This window comes from Podarcis raffonei, chromosome Z, assembly GCF_027172205.1.
Source record: "Podarcis raffonei isolate rPodRaf1 chromosome Z, rPodRaf1.pri, whole genome shotgun sequence".
NCBI lineage: Eukaryota > Metazoa > Chordata > Lepidosauria > Squamata > Lacertidae > Podarcis > Podarcis raffonei.
The window spans coordinates 11,302,813-11,330,396 of record NC_070621.1 but is presented as its reverse complement, the minus strand read 5'-3'; the positions used below and the strand labels follow the sequence as shown (position 1 = coordinate 11,330,396).

Here is a 27,584-nt window from a genome sequence, read left to right as displayed (position 1 = left end):
ATAAATGTGGATTGCGGTTAATCAGATAAAGGAAGGCAAGGTTAAGAAATGGGGGTAAGGACTGCAAAAACTTTTCAGTGGTTCAGTTTTACAGTTTCATTTCCTTTTAGTTAAGTGAGAAATGCAGGCCAGTTATGTTTTGTGTACATATATGTAAAACATACGGTGTGCATAAAAGCTTCTGAGTATAAGGGGAAAACTTTAACACTTCAAGTACAGTTTTCAAATTCCTAGGTACCAAAATCATATATTTAGGGAGCTTGGACAATGGGTGACTGAGGTTCTTCCAGTCTGAAAATACAGTTTTAAAATAGATCATAAAAGTATGTGCAGGAAAGCAGTTGCAGGTGATCAAAATCTCATCTGCTGCAGATGATTTGTAGCATCTGAAGCATCAAATGTTTACAGTTTGCAATATTGTTGGTAGAGTGGTTTAAAAGCTGCATGTTGAGTATATTGTAAGATTAGGCATAACATATCTATTTGTGCTCCAGTGGGTTAGTTCAGAAAGCCTTCATCTGTGACTTCCTCCTTTTAGTTGCAAGTTGAAAAGGCAGCAAATAGTGTTATGTCCTGGATGATGAAATTTGATTATCTAGTTCACATTGTAAAAACAAAGCACAAGTTTGTACAGCAGCCATTATCTATTCACATGATTTTAAAATGTTCCTTGAAAATTAATTTTTCTTCATCCCATGTAAATTATTTTTTCAGGAAGTGGGTTGTCTGGGGGGGGGGGATTCACTCTGGTTAATAAGTAACCATATGGTGCATTTGGTAATGAGAATGCACCTCGCTATACCAGTGTTTCCAAATTGGTGGTCGGGATCCACATAACCCACCTAGGGGGTCCATGACACATACCTGTCAACTGCCTGGGACATCCCATCTTTGGGCATTATGCTCTCATGAGCGTGACCTGGAAGACACACAGTTTTGCACTAGGAGATGTGGGAGGGTATGGTGGCAGCATTCACACAGAGATATAAATATTTTCAAAAGTAGAGGATCCATGGCTTGGCTTTTGAAAAATAGGGGGTCCCCAGTACTTGACTAATTGGGAGCCACTGCTCTATATGTTATATACCCAGTCATTTATTTTTATTATTTTATTATTTATTAAATTTATATACCACCCTTCATCCAAAGAAGGATGTTTTGTTAGAACAAAAACAAAACAATCACCACCACCACCCCAGAAACACATTTAAGAGGCAGTAGAATATTAATCATCCAAAGGCCTGGTTGGAGAGGAAATATTTGAAATATTTGTTATAAATGACAATCATAACTAAAAAAGTATAAAAAGATGTATAATGAAGGGACCAGACCAACCTACCTGGGGAGAGCATTCTGCATATGGGGAGCCACTGCATAAAAAGGCTTATTCTGGTGTTGCCACCCTCCGGATCTCCTGTGGAGGAGGCACACGAAGAAGGGCCTCCAATAATGATTGCAGAGTCCAGGTTGGTTCATATGGGGAGAGATGGTTGTTGACATATTGAGGCTTTAAGAATCAAAGCCAGCACTTTGAACTGGGCCTGGAAGTTAATTGGCGGTCAGTGCAGTCAGACCAGGATTGGTGTCATATGCTCAAACCATCATGCCTCTTTGATGGTTTCTGCACAAATCATGTTCAAAAGCAGCCCCACATATAACGTGTTGCAGTAATCCAACCTAGAAGTTACCAGAGCATAGACAACAGAAGTTTGGCTATCCCTATCCAGATGGGGCGCAGCTGGGTCACCAGCCGAAGCAGATGGAAGGCAGTCTGCACCATCAAGACCACCTGAGCCTCAAGCAACAGCAAAGTATCCAGGAGTACTCCCAAGCTACATACCCCATCCTTCAGAGGAAGTGTAACAGCATCAAGAGCAAACAATCTCCCACCCATCTGGTCTAGGGAGCCACTTACTAACAGTGCCTCAGTCTTATTTGGATTAAGCTTCAGTTTCTTGACTTTCATCCAGTCCATTACCAAGGCAAGACAACGGTCTAGCACATCCACTGCCTCATCTGCAGATGTAAAGGAGAAGTAGTGCTTTGTGTCATCAGCATATTACTGACAATGTACTCCATAACTTGGGATGACCCACTCAGCAGTTTCATGTAGATATTAAATAGCACAGGGGATAAAATTGAGCCCGGAGGAACTCACATATTGAAGGCAGCATCAGATAAAAAGGTTTTACTCTGAACAGTTTGATTTAATTATATTCCATACTTGCCGAACGGGATACATAAAAGTCATAAGTTGGTTGACTGTTGAGGAACAAATAGGAAGGTTTTGTCTTGTTCAAGAAAACCCTATGGTCTAAGCCTAGTCTATTTATATATCAATTTTCCACAGATACATTTCTGCCCAAAGTTGTTTTAATAAAATAAAGCATAAATATAAAATAGTATTATTGCCATTATATATAATATTTTTATTATTATTTTCCCTTTCCAGAAATGTCCATTCTGAAAGATGTGCTGCAAGACTTCATTTGTGTTTGACTATTGGTACTTAAAACTGGAAAGGAAAATACATAATGGGTAAGTTAATCTGCTTTCATTTTATCACTGAAGAGGAAACTGATTTGTAGAAGAGTGGCAGCATAGTACAGAGGCATTTTTAGAATGTCATATTGAACTAAAGCTATTGAGGCTTGAAATATGTTTGCAGGATGAGAATCTGAATAATGTATGAGATTTGAACATAGCAAACATAGGGAAATGCATGTTTTTTATGTTCTGTTAGTTTCTAACAAAAGGCTTTTCATGCTTGGTACATTGGAAGTATCAAATGAGGGACTTTCAGAATCTATTGGAAGCCAATTTGCTACCTTATATAAATTGCTTCCCATGAAACATCCTGAACTGATGTAACAATAAAAGCATTTTAAAACCATTTCAAGTCCACTACAAATAAAGACTGGGGTAAAAATTTCTTCTAAAAAGGCTTGTTGGGAAAGGGTGGTGTTCAGTTGGCACTGAAAAGACAATAGAGACAGAACCTGTCTAATAGTAATGGGAAGGAGTTCCAAAGGGTAGGTGCTGTCACACTAAAAGCCCAGTTCCTATATAGTCCAGAACATATCTCCTCATGAGAGAAAAGGTCTCATGGGGCTCTAGTGACAGAATGGATCCAGCAGCCCCCTTAGACTATGAAAGGGGAGTATGACCTTGTACAAAGTAAGCAATTGGCCAGTTATCTGGGCTTGGGAACAGCTCACCTATAATACTTCAGTCTTACTAGAACTCAGACTCAGTTGTTTGGCCCTCATCCCATGCACCACCAATTTTATACAAGAAAAGGAAAGCAGTACAAATGTTGACTTTGTTCCCCAGATATCCTTCTTATAGATCAATGGACTGCTGTCATAGGGAAAAGGTTTCCTGATGTTTCCCCCAATCACAAACTTGAAGCCAACAGAGAATTACTAAAATTGATTGTGCAGGCATTGAAATTGGAGACCAGTGCTAGGCACTCCTATATTTTTGTTGAACCATGAATGGATGCTGTTACTATTGGTCTCGGAACTCATTCATTGCACTGTGGATTATGCTACCACTGGTTTTCCAAATTCTGAGTTCTAGCATTTCTAATTTTTATTCACTAGATGGCACTGCTGAACAAGATAAGATTTTAGGATTCTGTTTTTGTAGTACATGGCAAGTCTAGTTTTTTAAAAATGTGACAAATGTATGAAGAACCATTTGTTTGTCAGGGCCATCAAATTTAAATGTAAACTATAATTGTTTTGATTTGAAAATTATTTTTGAAAGCTTTAGGGTTTCTGATACTGCTTTTGTATAAAGAGCTATGAAATTTTCAATAACATATAAATGTGTAGAAAAATGAGTAGCCTTCTGTTGAAAAATATGTTTGTCATTAGGCACTACATTGGAAATATATTCGACCATATATTAAAATACATTTTCGTAAACATGAGACCTTATATTCTTATTGGTCAACAACTAATTATATCTCAACAACAATATAATGTACCATATTTACTTGATTGTATTTCACACCTTTTTTGGCCAAATTACATCATGGAAATTACAGTGCACATTAGATTTGATGGCACATTTACATTTGCCATCAAATACTTGTTTGGTTTCAAGGTCTTGAAAATTGGGGTGCACATTAAATTTGATGGCACATTATATTCAAGTAAATACAGTATAACCTGGGACATGGGTAGCGCTGTGGTCTAAACCACTGAGCCTTGGGCTTGCCGGTCAGAAGGTTGGTGGTTCGAATCCCCACAACAGGGTGAGCTCCCGTTGCTCTGTCCCAGCTCCTGCCAACCTAGCAGTTTGAAAGCACGTCAAGTGCAAGTACAGAGGTACCTCGGGTTACATATGCTTCAGGTTACATACGCTTCAGGTTACAGAATCCGCTAACCCAGAAATATTACCACGGGTTAAGAACTTTTCTTCGGGATGAGAACAGAAATTGTGCTTCGGCGGCGCAGCAGCAGGAGGAGGCCCCATTAGCTAAAGTGGTACTTCAGATTAAGAACAGTTTCAGGTTAAGAATGGACCTCCGGAACAAATTAAGTACTTAACCCGAGGTACCACTGTAGATAAATAGGTACCACTCCGGTGGGAAGGTAAACAGCATTTCTATGCACTGCTCTGGTTCACCAGAAGCGGCTTAGTCATGCTGGCCACATGACCCAGAAGCTGTCTGCGGACAAACGCTGGCTCCCTCGGCCTATAGAGGGGATGAGTGCTGCAACCCCAGAGTCATTCGCAACTGGACTTAACTGTCAGGGATCCTTTACCTTTACAGTATAACCTACAGTATTTTTTCCTTTTATCTAATTGAGAATAAATTGAGAATCAAAGCAATGCTATCTAAGAGTGTCTCTTAGTACAATATGTACATTTTCATGGATTCATTCTCCAATATATAACAAATCATAGAACCAAAAAATTCTAGAGTTGGAAGGAACCCTGAGGATCATCTAGTCCAACCCCCTGTAATGCAGGAATATGCAGCTGTCCCATATAGCGATCAAATCTGCAACCTTTGCGTTATCAACTCCATGCTCTAACCAATTCAGCTATTGAGGCATAAATTCAAAGTTTCAACAAACAAGTTACTGCAGGCATTTTCAGCCTTTTTGAATCTGTAGTTCCCTTGAGTCCACTGCTCCCTTTACATTCTTTTTGCGACTCCCCTGTGTGATACAGAGGAATCCCCACTTAAGTGGGAGTTCCTTTCTGGGCCACTGCACATGTCACCAGGACACCTTCCTTCCTTGTTTTTGAAGGTTGCTGAGGAGCTCCGTCTTGCTAAGTTCTAACCCCTGACTGGTTTACTGGAGAACAATGACACTGCCAATCATAACTATCAATTTCAATGGGCCTACACTGAGTGAGATTAACACTTGCTACAACCCAATATAAATTGGTTTTATCCTACTCAGGGAAGACCCATTGGAGGCCAGTGATCCTTGAGTCAGCCACACCCATCAGTTTCAGTAGATCTCCTCTTGGACACTATTATTATTATTATTATTATTATTATTATTATTATTATTCCAGTTTATTTCCCATCTATTACCTACCTATTTCAATGGGTTTCCTCTCAAGCAGGACTCAACACTGCCTGCAACCCAATGAGGATGGGCTTCGCCCAACAAAGTTCTGCTCGAGAGTAGAATGCACTGGGTTCAATGGGTCACAGTTGCCTCACTATCTTCCAGTGGGTCTCCTGCCAAGTAGGACTTACACTGGCCACAGCCCAGGCAAGAAGAAGTTGCCTTGTCAGGTTCAACTATTGCCTCACACTCACCATACTGGCCCCATGAACCATCTGCTTCCCTCCTCTCTTCTCCCTCCTCTCCCTCTTGCAGGCTCCCCTCATGTCCCCCCTCAGAAGCTGGGATCATAGAGTAGGGCTAGAGAAGTGCACACTTGGGCAGCACTCTTTTGAAAGTGACTGGCGTCACATAGCACAGTCATATATGGAAAAGTAAAGACGCTCATCTCATTTGTCTGTTTGAGTAGGGAGTTTCCAGCTTTGTTGGAAGCCATTTTTTTCATCAGAGGAGGGAAGGAAGGAATGAGGGATGGTGCCCATTGCTGCTTATGGTGCCCCTGATAATCATTAAAGGACTCAGTTGCACTCGTCAATTATATCATTATAACCGCATTATAAACATGTGACACCAGATGACGCTGTAGAGCAGTGATCCATTTTTTTTCTATAATTTTTTTTAAGCGGTATAGATCCAGCCCAAGTCAGCCCAGGGTGCCATGGCACACTGGTTGAAAACCTGGGAGTTACTCAGTTGTCTTCTTTCCCTTACTCTATATTAACTATACAGGTCAGATCCTACATACTTAAGATCCAGTCTAATATAAGTGTGCCTGATTTTTCCAACTGGAATTCATGGTTGAATATGTTGCATTTAATAAATGAGTTATCATTTCAATATCCTCAACTATGGAAAGCCCGTAAGTAGGACCTGAGTGCAACACCACTTCTCCCCAGTTGTGATTCCCAGCAATAGGTATCAGAGGCATACTGCCCCAGACAGTGGAGGTGTGGGTCAAAGCCATTGTAGTTAGTAGCCATTGCTAGCTTTATCTTCCATGAATTTGTCTAAATCTCTTTTAAAGTCCTTCAGGTTGTAACCATCACTACATCAAAGCAAATTCCACAACTATGCCCTATATCAGGCATAGGCAAACTCCGGCCCTCCAGATTTTTGGGACTACAATTCCCATAATCCCTGACCACTGGTCCTGTTAGCTAGGGATGATGGGAATTTAGTCCCAAGCATCTGGAGGGCCGGAGTTTGTGTATGCCTTCCCTATATGAAGACTGACTCTTTAGCTTTATCGTATTAAAAAAGAGGAAGAAAAAGCACCCTGTTGCTACTTTCTCCTTACCATGCATCTTTCTATCATAACAACACCTTTGCTACTTTTTTTGTGCCAGAGAAACCTACTCTGCCTGAAAGGGGTTATTTCAGCAGTTTGGCTCAAAAAAAGATCTGCTAATTACATAGTGTCTGGTAAGTCCCATTTAAAATGGCACATTTTAGGCATTTGTATTGTATGCATTTTAGAACAGGCATATACATTTTTGGAGCAAATCTCCTGTTTATTTTGTATGAAGCTCCTCAAGTTGCACTCTTTCTTTGAAACAACTGCTTAGTATTGGGGGAAGTTATATTGGTTCTTTTAGAACTGGTGCTCTCATTAAGTTTTCCATGATGCTTCCTTGTATCATTTAATTGGTTTACTTGTATCATTGAAAGCCAGAACTCAAGCTGGATTTGATACAAGGTCACATATGGAATTTTCTTTTGCTTTCATGAGAACATTATTTGAGCCTACACTCACCAAAAATGCAGTCAGGAGGTGGACAGAGGAGAGGAAAGGGAATATTTAGTGTTTCTGATATGAAAACCATATTTTTAAGTTCTTCTACCTCACTGGCTCATTTTCAGCAGCCATTTCATATATAGGGATATGTAATGATAATGATAATATAACAAAGGCTATCATATCCTTGCCCACTTCTGAAAAGTTATTGCCAGTGCTTTTTTTCTAAAAGAATTTTAAAGCTACTCTCATTTTCCTACTCATACTGAAATACTGCCCCCAATGAAGCGAAACTTAGATTCACAAAATGTTTAGGGATATGTGCACCCCTGCATCCCCCCCTGAAAAAACACACTGGTTATTGCACCCTAATACATCTCTGCATCTGCTCTTAGCTTTCCTGCTTGGCCACATTCAGCCATCCGAAGGCTGTCTGCTGCCTCAGATCTTCTTCCCTCTTACTGCCCTTTATGTCTGGAACTGCCTCCCAGATCACCTGCATGATGTCATTACTCTCCAACACCCACATTTCCCATGAAGCCTTTGGGACAGTTATCTAGCTCCATACCCTACTGTAACTAAGCCTAAGAATGCATTGTGTTCTGCCTTGCCCTTGTCTGTCCCTTTTAAGATGCCCAAGTTCTGTAGTCCTTCATCTTGTCTCTCCTCCTGTACCCAGGCTGATGAAAAATTGCTGCCTGCCAGTGAGGTTGGACAACTTCAACAGTAGTGGACACTCTGACTCCCCATCTCCTAACTTCCCACAAGTGTTAAGCCCTTCACTTCCCTGAAGTACTTGCCCATCCTGCATCCTGTGATTGGGCCTAACAACCTGTCACTCAAAAGCACATGAGCCCCATAGACCAGATATATCAATGTGGTTCCTTTGTTCCTCTTCCTGCAACCAGCTCTAGACAGACGTTCCCAGGCCAAGAGACTTGGAATTTAGTTGGCAGTCCCCCTTCTCCTGAGTGGGCTATATGATCATAGGAAGCTACCTTTATGTCTCTGAAGACCATCAACTCTGTTTCAAAAGCTAACAGCTAGTGGGCATCATATTAACACTATGAATGCACCCTGCTAAAAATTAGTAATATTTATGGGACAAGTGATTAAAAAAATACATCTAGCCTGTATATATATATATTGAAGGGATGGAGGTAGGGGAAATGACTGGACAAATCAGAGAGTGTTTTTCCTGGGTTTTCCTTTCCCCACTTTTTTTGCTTTTGGAGGTCAAATTCCATGTCCAGGAACATACAGTGGTACCTCTGGTTGCATAAGGGGTCCATTTTGGAGGTCCGGTCGGATCCTGAGGTTTCCGCAACCTGAGGACCACTTCTGCGCATTTGTGTGCAGTAAAACTTGGTCAAATACTTCCTAACAAATGATTTATAGGGAATACATTTTGTTCTGTAAGTGGGACTGTTAATCAATTTGGTTTTCTTCAGGAGCAAGGTGTACTCACATCATCCTTGTATTTGTTTTGCCTTTCCAGAATATTGTATGATGGTAAGTGTTGCTTGTGAGTTCACACAACTTTAAGTTCATATATTTCATTGAGAACTAAGTGTACATTTCTTATGTATGCAATTGTGATTTTTTTTTAAATTCCCCTTTCCTTCCCCAAAGGCAGAGTATGTTCTAATATCAACCAATATCGAAAATACAGAGGATGATACCTCATTTAAATCAGTGGACCTAAGTCCATTAATTTCAATGGATCTATTCTGAGTAACACTGGATATTACCCAGAGTTAATTAAAACACCACAATACCAGTTTTAACCCAAACTTCCCAAAGAAAAAGGTAATATACTGCTCCCAGGAAATGTTTGGGCATTCAGCATCTACCAAAAGGAGTGTTTACTAGTTGACCAAGCCTCCTTCAATGTCCTTTAATACAAACATGAAGGCTGAAGAGTTTGCTCAGCTAGTATTAAGGGTTGAATTGGAACATAAAGAAGCAGGTGTCCTCTCACTTGATATATGGTACACTTTGCAAATAATCTTTGTGTCCCCTCAATAATGATCTTGCGCTCCTCACTGGTGGCCTCTTTTAAATCAGTTTCTCATAAAATGTATTTTTCTTGCAGCAGTTCTCCATCCTCTTGTGTCACCAGTGGTGGCTGAGCTGAAATTTCCTGCATCCTAAAGAAGAGTATGTATAAAAGGAATGGCCTCATGGCCAACGTGACAGTGACCTCCGCCACACCAGAGGTACACATTTGGTATTCTGTTACCATTTGTATGTTTTAATTTAATTGTTGTTTATTTTGGCATCTCTCTAAGACTTTCTGCCATTAATTTGTCTTGCCTAGTATCATACTTGTATGTATTTTACAGATAATGTAAATTGAACAGCTGCAGCCAACGTGGCTAATGGGCAGGGGTGATTGGGCCTGTAGGTTAAGGAGAGGCCAAATGGGGAACAAACTAAGATCTCAACTCAGGGATGGGGAAGACATTTGATTCAGTTCTCTTTTAAAGACAAACCTACCTAATTTGCCTTTCTGAACAATATATAAACTGAAACACAGCCACCCTTCAAAGTCCACACTTCTCTGAAATTTGCAGTGCCATTCTTCAGTCAAGTAATTTGTACAAAAATGTGTATACTTGGGTAATGTATGCATTAAAATGCTTATATTAGCAAAATTATTATTTATTAAATTTATGTACTGTCCTTCATCCAAAGATCACAGTGTGGTTTACAACATAAAAACACAAAATACGTAACATGATAACAAAAACAAATAAACGAAAACAACAAAGCAACCCTATTCACTCATTCCTACCAGCCCCTCATCACTCATGAAAGCACCCAGTTTATCCTCTTACTGGAGGCTTAATCAGAAAGTGGGCCCACGCCTTGTTGGTTCACAAAAGGGAAGATCCCATTTGGATGTCACCTGCTGTTACAACAGTTCCCCAAATACTCTTGCCCCTGCAATCAGCTACTTCTGTAGCCTAGTGATGCTGTTCTCCAAGGGCAAGGCTTCAGGGTACACAGTGCAGATGATTGGTGAGTCTTAGCACCCAACTTGCACTCTGTTTCCTGATCCAACAATGTCTAATAAGCTCTGATGTCTAGGAGCTCTGATACATGTGTGACATGTGGCACTTTTCCACCTGGTTCATTTTAATGGACACAGCAGGTCCACACCTGTTCTCCATTTTGAATGTGAATCTGCTTTGTTTATTGAATGGGAAAAGGCAGTCTGCATGCATATAGTGTGGAAATCCTTCTGTATCCATGTTAATGTTTTTCCATGTGATCCCGTACTTGGAAGGGATTCCATACACAGAAGGAAGGGGAAAGTGGTAAATGAGTATGTGAAATGTCTGTAGAACTGAAACAGTCACGTATTAGCAGCTAGGACCTCCTTCCCCCTGAGATTCTAAAGTGCTGTGAATCAGAAAGACCCAGTTTTGGGGATATTGCAGTGGTAAATTTAACTCTATTGTGCACTCGACTCCATAGAGTATGTCTTTTTGCATGTTTTTCATGAGATCCCCAAGCCTTGGAAGGCTGGAAATAATAATACAAGATTATGAAAAAATGCATTTTGTTGAGTTTTGTTTACTTCAGCTTTCTGTGGAAAAGCAGTACAGAGTTACTGGAATTTACAGTGGATTTAAACCAGCAACTTACATGAAAAAATAGACAACAGAACTATGCAGTTCATTTCAATAATTTAGTATTATCATGCTGAAAAATAGTCACTGAGTTGAAAACATTGGAAATGGATGAGAAATGAAGACTGGCATCTTGTGGTTAGGATTTATACCATGTCCCAAAATTGTAAGAACCTAACTCCTAGCTGGGTTTTATACTTTTTGAGTGGAAGGTGAGAATGCATCTTCTATAAACATTACATTGCGAAGTTACAGTAAATCTGTAATGTCCATTAGAAACTATTGAAATTTGAAAAGGTTCCTTTGTGATTAAGGGTCTAAGTTCATATTTGACAGATCTAAGATATAATTCTGATTTTGCCACAGTCTTCCTGCATGGTTTTGAATAGCATACTGGTGAACAGTTATATTTCTGGGAATCTGAAGGGAAACCTCAGACTAAATAGAGTGTTTTCTGTTTAATGTAACAGAGAATGATCTGTGTGAATTCCCGTATTTATTAAAAACAGTAGCCTCCTTCCATTTTATTTAGTTTTCACAACTTACTATGTCTTCATAAGCATGTTTACTCAGAAGTAGGTTCTGAGTTCAATGGGACTTACAGCTTAGTATATTTGCTTAGGATTTTCTAAAATGTGTCCAGTAACCAAAAGACTTTGGTCATATACCCCAATATCTAGTTCTGTCCATACTTAGATTATGTCACAAATATTTGCAGATATTGGTGTATGCCCAATTAGTCACTTCCTCTTCTTGCTGCCATCACTGCCTGCCTGCCCATGTACTGCCACAGCATTTGGGGATTTCTAGTTTTGAAAAAACAAAAGTCAGGGGGAACATGATGGGGGATAGAAGATTTTGCATGGTGTGAAGAAAGTGAAGATGAAGACATTTTCTCTCCCTTTGTCATAATACTAGAACCTGGGGCCATCCAATGAAGCTGGATTCTTGAAGATCCAGGACAGATAAAAGAATGTTCTTCTTTACAAAGTGAAATTACCGTATTTTTCGCCCTATAGGACACATTTTCCCCCTCCAGAAATGAAGGGGAAATCTGGGTGCGTCCTATGGGGCGAATGCAGGCTTTCGCTGAAGCTTGGAGAGCGAGAGGGGTCGGTGCGCACCGACCCCTCTCGCTCTCCAGGCTTCAGGAACACATCCGCAGCCTAGGCAGCCCTGCGGGAGTTCCCACAGGGCTGTCTAGACTGCGGATAGCAGCCTGCCGCCCGGCGCGAGGGTTGCCCTGAAGCAGAGCATCCCTCGCGCTGGGCAGACATCTGCAGCGTGGGGAGCCCTGTAGGAGTTCCCCGCAGGGCTTCCCACGCTGCGGATAGCAGCCTGCTGCCCGGCGCTCAGGGCACCCTGAAGCAGAGTGCCCCGCGCGCCAGACAGACATCCGCAGCCTGGGGAGCCCTGCAGGAGTTCCCCACAGGGCTCCCTACGCTGCGGATAGCAGCCTGCCGCCCTGCGCCCGGGGCACCCTGAAGCAGAGCGCTCCGCGCCGGGCAGACATCGGCCAGCCCCACAAGCTCGGGGACAGGGAGGCGCAGCGCCGCCATCCCACTGTTCCTCGACCTGGTTCGGTTTCCCCGACCTGGTTTTCGGGGGGGAAATAAAGGGGGGGGAATTCCTTTATTTCCCCCCCAAAAAACTAGGTGCGTCCTATGGGACGGAGCGTCCTATGGGACGAAAAATACGGTATGTCATTCACTCCCCCAAGATATAATGGTGGTCCCGTACTTGGATGGCTTTAAAGACGATTAGACAAAGTCATTGAGGATATGGCTATCAGTGACTATCAGTCATGTTCTACCTCCACTTTTGAAGTCAGAAATTCATTTTCTGTGAAGAGTGCTATTGCACCCAAGTCCTGTTTGTGGCCTCCCCTTACGCATCTGATTGGCTATTGTAAGAATAGGATGCTGGACTAGATGGGCCTTTGGTCTGATCCAGAAGAACTCTTGTGTTATTCTCCTCATGGTTAATGGCAGGCTGCTTAGCCCAACCCTTTAACTCTTTAAGTCAGCGGTTCCCAAACTTTTTGAGTTGCATAGCACTTTTCAGAAGATAAATTTGCCATGGAACACATTCGTTGTCCTTATGCCAAAGGCACATGTGCATTTTGGGCTGTTTTTACATTTATTTTACTTCAGATTTCTTCGCAGAGCACCAAGTGCTTTGTGGAGCACTGTCTGGGAACCACTGCTTTAAGTTTCTGGGGGACAGTAAGCGACTAGGTGTGGGGGACTCCCTGGTCCTGAATGGGGTGGTAACTGTGCCCCTCAAGGACCAGGTCCGTAGCCTGGGGGTTATTTTGGACTCACAGCTGTCCAGGGAGGTGCAGTTTAATTCTGTGTCCAGGGCAGCTGTTTACCAACTGAGACTTTACCTGCCTGCACACTGTCTCACACCAGAGTGGTATATGCTCTGCTTTGACTACTGAAATGCACTGTACATGGGGCTACCACTGAAGGTGAATTTGAGACTACAACTAATACAGATTGTGGCTGCTAGACTGGTGACTGGGAGCAGCTGCTGGGGCCATATAATACTGATCCTAAAGGATCAACATTGGTTTCCAGTACATTCCGTGCACAATTCAAAGTGTTGGTGCTGATGTTTAAAGATCCCTAAATGGCTTCAACCCTGTATACCTGAAGGAGTGTGTCCACCCCCATCATTCAGTCTGGACACTGAGGTCCACCTCCAAGGGTCTTCTGGTAGTTCCCTCACTGTGAGAAGTAAAGTTACAGGAAACCAAGCAGAGGGCCTTCTTGGTAGTGGCACCCACCTTATAGAACACCCTCCCATCAGATGTCAAACAGATATACAACTGCACAACATTCCGAAGACATCTGAAAGTAGATGTATTGGGAAGTTTTAATGTTTGACAATTAGCTGTGTTTTATTTTGTTAGAAGCTGCCAGAGTGACTGGGGCAAAACTGTCAGATGGGCAGGGTACAAATACCATCATCATCATCATCATCATTATTATTATTATTATTATTATTATTACTACTACTATTATTATTATTATTATTATTAATTTCCTAGAGAGTTCTAAAAGTAGCCCAGCCTCTTCATGACTGTATTCACTTTTTTCTAGCCTTAAAGAGAAATTGGTAGGAAGTACTACTGGGATATCTCTGCCACTTTCCTAGTTTCACAAAGCAAGGAAATGCAGCTTCAATAGTGTTTCAGTGGTACCTTGGTTCTCGAATGGCTTAGTTGTCAAACAAATTGGCTTCCAATCACTGCAAACCCAGAAGTAAGTGTTCCAGTTTGCAAACATTTTTTGGAAGCCAAATGTCCGATGCGGCTTCTGCTTGAGTGCAGGAAGCTCCTGCAGCCAATCAGAAGCCACGCCTTGGTTTTCAAACTGTTTCAGGAGTCAAATGGACTCCCGGAACAGATTAAGTTCGAGAACCAAGTTATCACTGTATTTTGTTCTTAGCTTGGAAAGGAATACAGTGATTAATTAGAGCAGGCAAATGTTGTTACTTTTTGGTTCACCAATTCAAAGCTTTTGAAACGTCTAAGAATAGAGGCTTTACAAGATCCATTGCTGGGGAAAACCCTACTGATATATATACCAAACTTTATATTGAAAGCTCTTTCTAATCTTATAGCTGCACACCTCTTCTCTTGCATTAGCCAATATGAGCACCAACTTGAATAGCTTTTGTTTAATAAGCAGAGGGGAGAATTGGATAGAAACCCAAGTTAGTAAAAAGTAAACTGGCATAAGGCTCAGCTTTGCTTTTTTCTTTGTGAACGCAATCATTAATTAGCTGACTGGCAAATTTCTGGTTTCATGTAAATCTATTCCTCCCATCCCTTTCCATAGGGCAGCAGCAGTTCTGACTCTCTGGAAGGACGGAGTTCAGATTATGCCCATAAAAGCTATGATGCAGTTGTGTTTGACGTATTGAAAGTAACTCCAGAGGAGTTTGCAGTAAGTAAAATGACTGATTTCATATTTGTACTAAAAGTATTGACATGATCATAAGAATAGGTTCTCATTCAAATTTCTGAAGTAAATTAGTGTTCATCAAGCTATCTCGGGGGTTTACTTGATTTACATATAAAGTTTTTAATTCTTATACCCAACTGCAGTATAACTAACACTTTTTTCAGTGAAGCTTCTCCTAAGCTGTAGCCAGAGCACCATGTTCACTTTTATAGAAAACTTTTTTAAAACATGAATGCAGAAGTGGAAACATAGTGCTCAGGTTATTTGGGGCTGCTGGAGAGGCTTCAGCAGCACGTCCACCCACCATTGACTACATTTTCTCCCTTCCCCCAGGCATTGGAGCAGTTTAGGTAAAGAGGACCTTTCCTGCCTTATTTTTTATATTCAGGTGTTTGCTTGTTTGAGGTGTGTGTGTGTTTATTTAAAAAAAAAAGGACTTCTCTGCAAGCCTTTTGTCCAGTTGGAACTTACCAGAACTCAGTTTCAACACCTCTCAGGTGGGCACCATTGCCATTCTAAAAGAACTAGGGAGGTGTTCATGGTGATTTCTGGCACTTCTTTTTCTAGAAAAATAGAACTGCTTCTCTGCCTGATAACGACAGACACTTGGGATTTAAGCAGAGATAATGTGACCAGGAGAGATTCTGCTTCGCTCTTCTGATTCTGCCAAAACTGAAAAGGCAGTAGCCAAAGCAGTCAGCTACTTTGCCTTTATTTCAGTTAAATGAGGTTTACTATTAGAAAAATGCACAAGAAGAGAAAGGGAACTATAGCCCAGGAATTACAGATGGAAAAACTGAAATTAAATTGAGGAAGCAACATATAAATACTTTCCCTTCTGTGACCCTGCACTTTAGGATGTATCCTACTATGTTTTACTGGTTCTACTCTAAATATGACTAACATTGGATGGAAAGCTAAATGTCTACATTGCAGAATCTGTGAATAGTTTCCAATATTTGTCTTACACAGAGTAGAGCCATTGAAAGTGATGGACACAACCAACTTAGGTATATTAATTTCAATGGGTCTATTGAGTAAGGAGCAAAATTTAGCTGGATGTCACACAACCCTTGTTGCCTTGTTTGGTCAAGAATGTGGGGAAAGGAACACTTAAAAAGGGTCAGAAGTGAGCTATTGAATCACAAATTACTTTAACAATGCATTTCATCACAGCAGTGTGAAGATTTTTGTACAATATCAGCTTTTCTGAAGACTACACACACATGATCCGGGGCCTGAGTGTTGTCAGAATTTTCTGTCTTGGGCAAAAGTATCTTGGACTAGCACAGAATCAAGTATTTGTAAATTTGTAATTGTTCTTTCTCTAACTTTTGTTACAGAGTCAGATTACATTGATGGATATGCCTGTGTTTAAAGCTATTCAGCCAGAGGTATGTGCTCTGATATTAACTTTTAATAAATGTTGGAAGTCAACAATGACCATTTGAATAACTTTATATGTATTTCAAGGGAAAATAACTGTTATTAACAAAAGACCCAAACTGTACCTAGCGCTGCACAGTGAAGTACCTATATAAAGGCTGTAAGTGCAAAGTGACCATTTAACCTGCATCAGGAAATGCAAATAATTTTTCTGAGAAGTTGGGTCCCCTCTGAGATTTTTCATGTGTTTCTTGTGCTGAAAGTCCCCCCACTCCTACTATAAATGCTATCAATCAATCAATCAATCAATCAATCATATACACCTCCCCCAAGGGCAAAGAGAGGAGCTGCAAGAGAAGCCCAATCATTTAAAATTCCCAACAGGATGAGAATTCAGCCTCCCTACTATCTCTTTCCATAGAAGAAAACATGACAGGCAGAGGAAGCAGGATGGGGCCCAGCATAATTTTTTCTCTGGCATGTTGGCGAATATGAACAAGCAGCAGTATGTAAGTGGAAGCCATAGCAGATTTCAGGGACACTCCTTGTGCCACTCAGTCATTTGCTCAGTTTTGTACCACTGTGTTTACTGCTGCTGCTGAGGAATAACAAACAACAACAACAACAACAACAACAACAACAACAACAACAACAACAACAATTTATTATTTATACCCCACCCATCTGGCTGGGTTTCCTCAGCCACTCTGGGCGGCTTCCAACAAAATTTTAAAATACAATAGTGTGTCAAACATTAAAAGCGTTCCTAAACAGGGCTGCCTTCTGATGTCTTCTAAAAGTCTGGTAGTTGTTTTTCTTTGACATCTGGTGGGAGGGCATTCCACAGGGTGGGTGCCATTACTGAGAAGGCCCTCTGCCTGGTTCCTTGTAACTTGGTTTCTCGCAGCAAGCGAACCGCCAGAAGGCCCTTGGGGCTGGACCTCAGTGTCCGGGCGGAACGAGGAAAATAAAACCGAGGAAAGGAGCACTATTAAAAGATAAAAAAACCAAATGTCAATGAACAGGGTTAATTGGAAGTCCTTTTTGAAATATTGTATAACTATATCAGTTTTTCTCCATTTATTTCTTTTAAAAAAATCTATGGTCCAATGAAGACAATTATCACCCACCCACCCGACAATGCCCACTGGAACCCAAACAACGTGATCATGCAATGTCAATTCCTGAAACATTCATCTGGCTCCATTTAGAAAGTGTGCAGCAGAAGCTGCATGTCTTAGCCACTCAGGGAAGCTTTTACATTTAATGATGTTTTTGTTGTTGCTGTTGAAAAAAGAAATAAATAAAAAGGCCATTGGCCACCTTTTATTATTGTAAACTAACTAGTACCTCCATCACCCAAACGCCCCACGCTGCCTTCACTTCCTACAAAATGTTCTGCCAAATGTTCTGCTGCAGGAGTGTTCAGATCAGCCCTAGTCAGATTGATTGTGGTCAGCTTAAAGACAGACAGGGCATTGGCAGGTCTTATTCAGGTTCGTATGTTGATGTTGACTGACAGCAGTAGGTGGAAATGTGGTTTGAGACAAACTCTTTAAAATTGCTTGAATTTTCTATTTTAGAAGTTAGAATAGGCCTTCTAGGAAGCAGTGTAGACGCTGAGTTAAAGCTTGGCAGAAGGCTAGGAAAACTTAGAAGTCTTGCAAGTGTTGTAATACATAGCTGTCTTGTTCCCTGATGACTATAAGAAGTGACTAATTTTATCAGGAGATGTCTGGTGAATGCAGTCAGAGCTCTGACATATATAATTGCTTCCATCTGTACTTACGCATACAGCATGTGTTCTAAGACCAATTAGATCTCAGCTGCTGATATTGCTAACAGTGGCTTTTCCAGCTGTCTCTTTTAATTCTATGTAGTCAAATTAAAATTTGTTACATTCTGGCATGTGTTATTCTTTGAACTTAGTTTTGATGTGGCATCTTACTGATAGAATGATAACATAATTCTATGGGCTAGATATATTTGTGTCCTAATAATGGTTTTAACGGGCTACTACATTTATATATGAGGGAAGGCTATTTCCTAAGTGCTTCTGCCTATTTAGATTTGGAAATGTTCTCCCCAGAGAGGCTTCACAGGCACCTACAATGTATTTATATCAGCATCAGGTGAAAAGCTTTGTATTCTACCAGGCTTTAGGGCTTCTGAGAATTTCTGCAATTCTGGCATTCTGAAGCTGTGAGAAAGTTATGGTACTGGTTGATATTTGTTTTAACACTGCTGCTGTTTGGTTTTATGCTGGGTTTGTATTTGTATTTTTTTGATAGTTCATTTTTACATGTTTATGTCCATCCACAGACTGCTGGTAATGGGAGTGGGAGCTCAGAAGTATCATAAATTAATGATATGTACAATACTTCATGGCCCTAGGAAATTTTATTTCTAAAGAAGTTTGTGGCCATTTTCTTACTGATTCTGCATCTTGGACTCCTCAAAGACCCCACTGTATTCTTCCTGCAGCAGGAGCTCCTGGAAGAAATTACGCATGGCATGAATAGATAAAAGTTTTTCCACTCTCTCATCACACTAGAACTCGTGGACATCCAGTGAAGCTGCATGTTATAAGATTCAGGACACGTTAAAGAAGTACTTCATTACACAGCACATGGTGTTATGTAGCCCATAACTATGGCACTTGCATGTCTTTAAATGATGATTAGACAAATTCATGGAGGGGAGGGCTATCTGGGGCTACTAGCTGTGCTCTATCTCCAGAGCTGGAAGCAGCAATGCTTCTGAATACCAGTTGCTAGAAACAACAGGAAGGGAGAGTGCACTCATTCTCCAGTCCTGCTTGCAGGTTTCCCACAGACATCTGGTTGGCGGCTGTGATAACATGATGCTGGACTTGGTGGGCCATTGACCTGATCCAGCAGGCTCTTATGTTCTTTGCGGGAAGTTATGTGCTTTAAATGTATTGTGTGTATGCAGCCTGAGATACAAAATACTTAAGTGGAGAAGGGCATGAACTTTGATTCTGAGAGCTTGCAACTCAGAACCAGCAACATATTTTCCACCCAAAGACTTGTTATAACAAATTGCAAAGGCAGCCTATTATTTGGCTTTAGCAAAAGGAATAGTAATGTTGTCATTCGTTGGTCGAGAGCCACTTACTGCTTTTCCTCACTGTGTTTATGCCATGAATTTTAAGGATAACAAAAAAATCATCAGTCCTCAACGTGGTGCTTGACCTTTTCTGATGTCAGTTTTTATCCAGTCCTGAATGTAAGGCATTCCAGAGCACAGAGAGAGGTGTTGGATGTTCTACGAACATTAACAAGTGCCGTATGTTTGCAGATATTAAGTCATTTTTCCTTTAAAAATAAAGAATATTTTAAAATAAGAAAGTGATCTAGGGCAGATTAAAAAATTTTTTTCTTTCCAGTAGCACCTTAAAGACCAACTAAGTTAGTTCTTGGTATGAGCTTTCGTGTGCATGCACACTTCTTCAGATACATGCACACGAAAGCTCATACCAAGAACTAACTTAGTTGGTCTTTAAGGTGCTACTGGAAAGAAATTTTTTTTTTTTGTTTTGACTATGGCAGACCAACACGGCTACCTTTCTGTAACTGGAACTAGGGCAGATTGTCAAAGTTGCAGTCCCTTGGGCTGTTTACAGCACACTATGTATTGCAGCCCATCAACTGCTTAATAAAGCCCCTGAATTTTAGCAGTCTATTAGCATATATGATCACATCACAATTTATTCTGAAGAGGATTGATACACTACAACCTTGACAGTACTTGTATCAGGTTGCTCTAATCAGCTTAAATAGTAAACAGTTTTTGTTCATCTTGTTCATCCGTAAAGATCCCTAATTCCTGTCTGTTACTGTTTTCTCCCCATATTCTTCCTTATCTTCCTTATCTTCTTCTGGTTTTCTTCATTTGGGCAGATGCAGTCTAGCTCGTAAGAAGCAAGAACTCAGGAAGTGGTTTTTGCAGCTCAGTGTTCATTTTGGGGCTACATAAATATTTATACTAATCATTCTTTTTTTGAGTAACTGGAGTGACTTATGAGATAATTTTCATATCCTTAAGTAACAAGGGAAGCCTTGTAAGTCATCATTTGATCATTGTTCACACAGCTGTTATCTTCCCAAAATTTGTAAAATGTGTCACACCCACCCACCAACCAAATTATTTTATGCATTTAGTAGTAGACTGTGGAAACTACCGTAAATAGCAGGATTTATTGCACTTGCATGATAATATGATTGATTACGTCTTTACAATAGACCTTAGGGGCTAGTTGCCTGCTACCCATTGCCCACTCCCCTGTCAGGATTCTTTCTCCCACCCCCACCCCCCAAATATCTAATGAGATGAAAAATGTACCCAGTATAGTTGTGTTAGTGGTAGAAGGATGTGTTGGTAGGCAGATGGGACAATTTACTACAACTGCTAGTATATGATAAGTATTACTTAACCTAGGTGAGTAGGCCAGTGGTAGGTTGTATAGGATTGTTTTTATTTGTGATAGCTAAGATGTGGAATGTTCACAGAATCATGTTTACTCGTAAAGGAGGTTCTTATGATAAGCTCCTTTTCTTACTGATTTTAATTGCAAGTAACAAAACATATAAGGAAAACACAGCCTAATAGTGTTACAGAGAATAAATAAAAAATAGTGACTGATGTAGTTTTGGACATTCCAAGAAAGGCAATCAGAGGAAAGTGTCTCTTCATAAGGTTCCATGAGTTGATGGAGGGTGAAAATCAAGTTCAATTGTCTTAACAAAGTCAGTAAAAGGATACCAGATTGTATAGGTGTGAGTCTTTCCACCACTCAGATTGATTTTCTTTTTGTGAAATGGTTAATTTGTTCATAAGCATAATATTGCTTGCAGAATCCAGGCTTCAAGAAGATTTGCATTTAAAGTTTACTAATTTTGCAATCACTAATCTAGCTGCAATTAATAAATGGAGGATGAGGTCTTTACTGGTAATGTTCTTAATCTGAAGAGTAAAATAAGATAGGAGTACTCATTTTTGGTCTGGTTGTAGCGATTGTCCCATCATTTGATTAACTGTTTGATAAACTTTTCCCCCAAAACCACCACATGTGTACTAGAGAACCAGGTAAATTGCATTCCCACCAGCAGAAATTGGACGTGTTGTGATTAATTCTGTGTAGTCTAGCTGGGCACAAGGACATGTGATGTGCTATCTATAAAGCATTTTCTTAAGTTCTAACTGAGATGGATCCAAATGGTAGATAAGGGCAGATTTGTTCCCAAAGGTTTTCCTCTAATTCTGCTCCAGAATCTTTCCCCCATTTTAATCTTAATGAAATGAGAGGAAGGGTAGCTATTGTGTGAGGAGATTTCTCTTTCCCAGTGGGTTGGTTGAGTTGAGAAGTTGCTCAAAAACTATTTCAGCTGGATAATGCTTGTGTCCTTGCATTTGGCTGATTTAGAAAATATATAACCAGGTCCTGGTGTATCTCTAACCAGCCACATGGTATATGTCCCAATATAAAATTTATTTCTGGAACTGTAAGGGGCTTTTGGTTAGCATAGAAGTCTTTGAGATTATATAAACCCACATTTTCCCAAGCAAATGAGCCTGATTTGGCTGCTGTACAAAAGGAAGGCTGTTGAGTTATTGAGATTAAAGGAGAATCAACATGCAAAAGTTTCAGTCTCCATTCTTTCCGTATGGTCAAATCTGATTTTAGAAGGGGATTAATAATGTTCTCTATTGTATTGTCCATAAACTATTTCATCTGAAAAGGTGAGATGTTCTCCTTTTATCAAAATGATCATTAAGTACAAGGTTTACTTGTACTTAATGGTTTACCACCTATCACCACTTCACCGTGTTTAAATGAGTGTAGTAATGTAAAGGTTTCATCCTGAAATTGTTATTGTTGGGTAGACCATTATCTTCTTTGCTTAATTGGCATACCCAGGCCATTTACTTTCCAAGTGATTGCCATTAAGTATGACAATGTAAATTTAATTCAAAGTTATGCAGCTTATCCCAGGTAATGGATCTGTTAGGCAGCATAGTAATTTCAGTGTTGTTATCATATTCCATCAGCAAAAAATAAAGATGCTCTGAATTCCAAACTCACCCCTCACTAATTTCTCCAACCTTCCCAACAGAATCATCCCTACACCTACGCTTGAGAGTGAAAATAGTCCATCTCTTCCTTCATAAGCCAAATGCTAATGAAATGAAATGAAATTGGGGGACATAAACATTAGCCCTCCTCCCCTCTTCCCCCAGAAGCAGAAAACATTTTGCATGATTATATTGCAAACAAAAATAAGAGACCAATAGCCTAATTCTTGCCTGTTTTGGTTATAGAGCCCATAGCTCTTGGGTCCACCTTAGTTGGTAGTTTCAGTGGGACCTCAAGCAGAGAAGAAGCCACCTGTGTGTTGTTTTTGCTGCTATTGTTTTTTCTGAAGGCCTTTTTTGTCTTTGCTGCCAATCTCATTTGAGTTCTGTGCCTTCCTCTCCAGTGCCTACTTCTCTCAGTTATTTGTCTTCATTTGGTTGCTGTCCCAGTTGATATAATAATTTTCTAGCTTTGAGTTGTGTGGAGGCTTTAGCAACTGCTTCATAAGTTTGAATGAGTTTGAATGAGTAACCCTATCGGTACATTATGCCTGCTTCACAAAATGCTGTGATGTAAATTTTAAGTTCACATCTGCATTGCAACATTCTTGTGCAGAGATTCTGGTAGATGTTTATCATTGAATTTTCTATTATGATTTTTCCAGTGTTCTGAACTTTTGAAATAAGTCTTTACATTATGAAGGCTCTAAAGCAAACAATAATGTCTCTCAGGGGCTCACCATTTTTTGGTTTGTGACGGAGTGTTCTATGTATCCTCCTAATATGACCTGCTTGTATAATGGCGTCATTTCTTTTATTCCGGACATAATAACCTTATGTAGGTTGGTGTCTCCAAAAATTTTCAGAGCCCCTTGAAGGCATAGATTCTGGCAGCGATCCCAATCCTGTGCATTCTTGAGCTACAGCTTGATGTCAGATTTTTTAATATTCTAAATCTTGATTCTGTTGTTTGTGCTGGGTTCCATTGCTTCATTAGCTGTTGCAGAAGCATCTGAAACTGGAGGTTTTTAAAAATATATTCTCTCAGCAGTTTCAGTGCTTACCCCAGTACAGTGGTCCCTCGGGTTACAGGCGCTTCAGGTTACAGATGCTTCAGGTTACAGACTCCGCTAACCTGGAAGTAGTACCTCGGGTTAAGAACTTTGCTTCAGGATGAGAACAGAAATCGCGTGGCGGCGCAGCAGCAGCGGAGGCCCCATTAGCTAAAGTGGTGCTTCAGGTTAAGAACAGTTTCAGGTTAAGAATGGACCTCCAGAACGAATTAAGTATTTAACCCGAGGTACCACTGTACTCAGTTCTTTTTTAATTAGGTCAACTAAATTGCCATGTCAAATGGAACTTCTGGTCTCTCTGAGTTGTTTTTCACTACCTTGAGCCCTGGTGGCCATTTTGGAAATGTCTGTGGCCTGGGCTTGTGAGTCTCTGATGATCTGAGATGGAGGTGACAACTAGTTGTCCAGAGTACTACTTTGTGACAATCTAATATTGCAGCTCAGTGCCTGCTTGTGGCTGTTAGGAGTTTGAGCAAGACTTTGTTTTGGAGCAAGCTAGGCCAGCAACAGATCAAAATGTCATCTTGCCTTGGTGACGTCTCGACCCCCAAAATATAATTTCATTTTCAACACCTGATGCCTGGAGTGATTCTGGATGGAACATTTTACAGGAAAATTTTGAACTCCCTACAAATTGGTTATGTAATTTGACAGCTGGTTTTCACATATAGAATTTGTGGGGCTGGCTGACACTCCCCCCCCAAAAAAAATCTCTGTCTCTCTTTTTTAAAAAGTATATAACTCAGAAATGTGTTGGTACATTTACAAAATAGTTTGAGCATTTTTCCTTCTGAATATAAAAAGGACAGCATTGATAGATTGACCTTTTTAAAATATATGGCAAGACACTGCAGAAACAAATGCTTCGGTAAATCCAGCTTCTGAAATTAACTTTTCAGTAAGAAAAACACCCCAAGTTTCATTTCTGGGTAGACTTTAAAACACCTGTGATTTTCACATCCTAAAAGAAATAGTAACCAAAATGTTAGGTTAGCTGGAACAAATTTAAGAGTTTATTTGCGAATAGACTGACTTGAAACTAAACATGTAATGCAATCCTATGCGTGTTTATTCAGAAGGAAGACTCACTGTTCATTAGGACTTCAAGTGTGTTTAGGATTGCAGCCACTATGAAAATTTGTTTATTCCAGTTATTTATTAGTTGCTTTTCAGAGCCAAGCCTTCACAAAGCAACACACAGAGAGAAATAAGAAGCGAAAGAAAGAACCTTTGGCAGAGTATGAAGCGCTGGTGTGAATATAGACAAATAAATGATTGAAATGTGAAATTAGATCATCAAAATTCTCTCAAGGAAAGGCATACTAAAAAGATCAGTTCTGTTATTCAAGAAGGCCTTAACACTTGTTTGGCTCCCCCCCCCTTTTTTTAGCATAAGAGAGTTTCACAACTGCAGCAACTGTACCAATTTCACTGGTGAGCACACAACAGGACCTCAGATATGAATCCTGAATCACAGGCAGGGTCATGTGGGTGTAGCTGCTCCATAAGGTAAACAAACTGCTGGCACTTTGAATTCGGCCCAGAAATGCCCTGGGAGCTAGTGCAGCTGGTGCAAAAGTAGTGTCACACCCCACCAAACCTGAGTAGCCTCCATGTTAAAGTGCACTGCATTAGTTTAGTTTCAAGATAATTAAAGCATGAGTACTAAGAACGGTTTCTGATGTTCCAGATAGGCCTGCAGCTGGCATAGCAGCCTGAGCTGATACAATGCATTTGCAAACTGCGCGTTTGGTCCTACAGCAGAAATCCAATCCCACCAAGGTCCAGATTAATCCTGACCAGATTGACAGGTCTACCAAGCCTCTATCCTTGACATCCATAGGTGAAAAAGGAAGGTAGAGTTGTGTGTCATCAGCAACATAGACTTGTTAAATTAATATGACGGTCTGAAGTAAAAAAAAATTCGAAATAGAAGAAGTTTAGATGGTTTTCTCTTCCCTGATGCTTAATGCATATATTTTGTCAATAGTTGCCCCCAAAGCCAGAACAGACATAATGAGGCTAATCGAAGAGGAGACAATAGATGTACATTTCCCTGTTTATCTGTTTGTTTTGTAACACAAAAAAACTTTAATAAAAACTTATTTAAAAACCTGTGATTAAGAGACCAGCAGAAAGCCCTGGGATCTTATACCCTAACCCTAACCCTAACCCTTAATATGAATTTCCCTTCAAGTCTTACTGCAGTTAATGGACACATTGGTACTGACATTAACAATGGTGAAAGTTAACAATGCATCCTGCTTAACCATGGTTTAAAGCTGGTTAAACTGAGAACCTAATTTAGCGTTTACCCCAGATAATAGTTTTGCTGGCATGTCATTTTATGCCAGGACATAATTAATTCACTCTGGGAAGGCAGCAATCCCTAGAACCAAATTTAATTACAGCCCTGCTGTGGTGCCTGCTAGTGACATGAAACAAGCATTTCACTGAACTGGAGTACAAAGCAAAGTGGAAAAACAGACACATTTCTAGTCTGAGAGCAAATAGAACCCACCATTGTCCAGTCCTGTCCTCAAATGTATTAGTGTACACATTTGTGTGTTTGTGTTCAATGCCATTTATTTATTTAGTAAGTAAGTAAGTAAGTAAGTAAGTAAGTAAGTAAGTATGCCACATTTAGTGTAGAGTAGAAAAGGGGATTTCCATTGCACTTGTAATTTTGTTCACATCATGATTTAGGCCTGGGTGATGTATCACCCAGGACCGATATGAGGGGCAGAGCGCGATGGCAGCTTCACACAGCCGTATATTGCATGTGGAAAATTAATCCTGCTCCTGAGTCCCTCTGCTACCAGCGCCGCTTTCAATATTGGGCCACTAGTAGCAGAGGGACTTAGGAGCAGCAGTTTCACCCAAGATAAACTGCCGGGTGAAGCCACCATCACGTTCTGCCCCTCATACCACAGAGGGAGGAGCAAGCTGTATTACCGCCCCCCGGCTTCTTTAAACTGCTCCGCTGAGGTACCGGCAGCCACGCTCCTCAGTGGAACAGTTTACAGAAGGCCCCAACTCTGGCTCATGTGAGCCAGAGGCGGAGTGGGGGCTCCATTAAACTTTCCCCACCCCACTCCAGCTGAGCAAGCCCTGGTGCCTTTTGTGTGAGTCGGAGAGGCACTGGGCCTCACTCAGCTGGGGGCTGGGAGCCCTCCCACACACTCTGCTGAGCGGCGGAAAGAAGGCCTGATGTGCCTCCAGCTCACGCACAAGCAAGAGGAACTTCGGATATTGCTTAGCTGGGGACTGGAGCCTTCCCACCCCCTGGCTGAGCAGGGCAAACAGGCTGCATCAAGACCCCGCCCTGCAAGGCACTGGAGTGAAAGCACTTCAGGTCCCTCCTTCGTGAAAGCTGCAGAAGTTTCACCCTGGCACCTCACGGGGTTGGGGCCAATGCAGCTTGTTGTTACAACATTGCTGTGTATTGCCAGATTGCAACCTTTGGCTGGTGATACATCGTGTTGTTGAAAACCTGACGTCGCTCAGCCCTAATCATGATTTTGTTGGATAGACCCTGTTTAAAAAATGTTTTAGAAAACATTTGATCTTGCTTGTATTTGTGTGTGTGGAATGTGTATCACATTTAGAAGCAGTGGGCAATTTTTTTGCTGAAAAGCATAAAATGTATTGGAAGGTTAGAAGTTAATGGTAAAAACACATAATGAGGAAGTTCTCTTCTTGTACAACACAATGCTGATGGCATGTAGACAAATACTATGGGGCGGGAGTGTGTGTTGTTTAAGACCTTTCTCTGGTAAAATCTGCTGGTAAATAATCAAAATGTAAACTTTCAAATGCATTTTCCAGGCACAAATGTGTTTATTTTCCTGGCCTGTACTTATTGTAGTGATAATTATTTCTGCTGATATTTACAGGCCTGTTTTTACTATTTTTGTAGCCCGCCCCTTCAATCTCATTTCAGTTCTGCTATCATGCTTAGCAGATTTGTGCCACGTGAACAAATGCTTTCCAGGCTCTTTGACCACCAGACATCTGTTTATCACATGGGGGAGACACGAGTCTTGACAGGTGTGAACTGGCACCATTATTCACAGCAAATA

At 40.7% G+C, this 27,584-nt stretch overlaps 1 protein-coding gene across 10 annotated transcripts in view; it reads left to right on the top strand.

The window, feature by feature from the left end:
- The window catches only part of RALGPS1 (Ral GEF with PH domain and SH3 binding motif 1), a 216,473-nt gene that overhangs the window by 32,508 nt on the left and 156,381 nt on the right, over positions 1-27,584 (top strand). For 8 of the 10 annotated variants that reach the window (XR_008328655.1, XM_053374837.1, XM_053374841.1 and 5 more), the window contains exons 2-5: positions 2,453-2,538; positions 9,431-9,554; positions 14,822-14,929; positions 16,291-16,341. Coding sequence is in view for 9 of the 10 variants with exons in the window: in XM_053374837.1 (XP_053230812.1) it covers positions 9,498-9,554; positions 14,822-14,929; positions 16,291-16,341 (216 nt within the window). In the remaining variant the exon portion in view is untranslated. The remainder of the gene's footprint in view (positions 1-2,452; positions 2,539-9,430; positions 9,555-14,821; positions 14,930-16,290; positions 16,342-27,584) is intronic. The other 2 variants (XM_053374839.1, XM_053374840.1) reach the window with 1 other exon arrangement.